Here is a 1,546-nt window from a genome sequence, read left to right as displayed (position 1 = left end):
ACGCGGGCCAGCCCTGGACGCGGGAGGCGTCTCAGTGCGACTTTCGATGAGGGCTGGAGACCGTTTGTGCAGAGCCTGGGCTGAGCGGGCATTTGCAGCCCACGGGGTCTGCTCTGCACCTGACGGTAAATTCGGCCCAAAAGCCCGCAGACAGCGACGGTGGAGCCCGCAGACAGCAATGGCCGCCTGACGGGCCAGCCCTGGACGCGGGAGGCGTCTCAGTGCGACTTTCGATGAGGGCTGGAGACCGTTTGTGCAGAGCCTGGGCTGAGCGGGCATTTGCAGCCCACGGGGTCTGCTCTGCACCTGACGGTAAATTCAAGGCCCAAAAGGCAGAACCGGGAGCTGAGGGCCCATTCGCGTTTCCAAATGCCCAAGGAAATGCGGTGGATGCCCTCGCAGCAGCCGCCCCCCGCCCCCCAGGCGAAAGGCACCCTCCCTGACGGAGGAGGTGGCGTTCGGCATGCAATCTGGCGGCTGAGAAATGAGCGAGGGCATCCCTGGGCCTGGGGAGGCCAGGAGGGCGCCTCTGGCTTCCTGTCCCTTTGGCTTCCATGGCAATAGCTCTCCTGCTGCTGCCGCCCGGCGACGCCCCGCCTGGATGCCTGTCCTCCACGTCATTATCCCCCCACACTCCCTGGGGCATTTCCAGGGCAAGGGCGACAGAACCCCAATCTCCTGGCCAGGCCTGCTGTCAATGTCACTGTCGCCGTCACCTGTAAGTGCTGGTGCGGCCGACCCGGAGCCCCCAGCACCTCCAGGTGCCAACACGCCACCCAGGTCAGCCAGCGGCTCCATGCCCGGGACTCCGCCACCCGGCTCCCCCCGGAGCCCACACCTCAACCTTTGCACGTTCTGTGGAGAGGTGTGCGCATGTTTACATACAGGCCATCGAGGTGGGGCAGACACATTGCTGGTGGCGTCACTGGCAAATCCCGCTGGGCCGCCAGCTGGCTCAGGGGCTGAGTGTCGATCGATGAGCCAGGAGGTCGCAGTTCGATTCCCGGTCAGGGCACAGGCCCAGGTTGTGGCTCCATCCCAGTGAGGGGCGTGCAGGAGGCAGCCGATTGATGATTCTCTCTCATCACTGATGTTTCTGTCTCTCTCTCCCTCTCCCTTCCCCTCTGAAATCCCTTCCTCCTGCACACCCCCTACTGGGATCGAGCCCGAAACCCGGGCATGTGCCCTGGCCGGGGATGGAACCGTGACCTCCTGGTTCATAGGTGGACGCTCAACCCCTGGGCCACACGGGCCGGGCTGATTGGTGTTTTGTAAAAGACCCCACAGAAACCCCTGCTCCGGCCTCGATCCCGGATCTCTGGCATTCCACGTCGGGGTGCACGGCGGTCCCTGGCCCCCCCTCCCCTCCGCTCGCTGCCCTCTGTGGAGGGAGCCGGCCACGGCCATGGCCACGGCTGCCAGGAAGGCTGTTGCATTAGGTCGCGCCTTCACTGTCTCCCTCCCCAGAGCCCCTTGGGGGCCTCGCACGCCCTTTAAACACCAAGCTCACTAAGCTCTAGATTAACTAAAAACGTAAGGAGATTGG

At 64.3% G+C, this 1,546-nt stretch overlaps 1 protein-coding gene across 1 annotated transcript in view; it reads left to right on the top strand.

Moving 5' to 3' along the window:
* The window catches only part of SDK1 (sidekick cell adhesion molecule 1), a 455,450-nt gene extending 455,213 nt beyond the window's left edge, over window positions 1-237 (top strand). Inside the window, exon 46 of the mRNA XM_015565152.1 lies at window positions 151-237. Coding sequence (XP_015420638.1) covers window positions 151-237 — 87 coding nt within the window. The remainder of the gene's footprint in view (window positions 1-150) is intronic.
* Window positions 238-1,546: the final 1,309 nt, after the last annotated feature.

Source organism: Myotis davidii, unplaced genomic scaffold (assembly GCF_000327345.1).
Source record: "Myotis davidii unplaced genomic scaffold, ASM32734v1 scaffold399, whole genome shotgun sequence".
Classification (NCBI taxonomy): domain Eukaryota; kingdom Metazoa; phylum Chordata; class Mammalia; order Chiroptera; family Vespertilionidae; genus Myotis; species Myotis davidii.
This window is presented reverse-complemented; position numbering and strand designations above follow the sequence as displayed.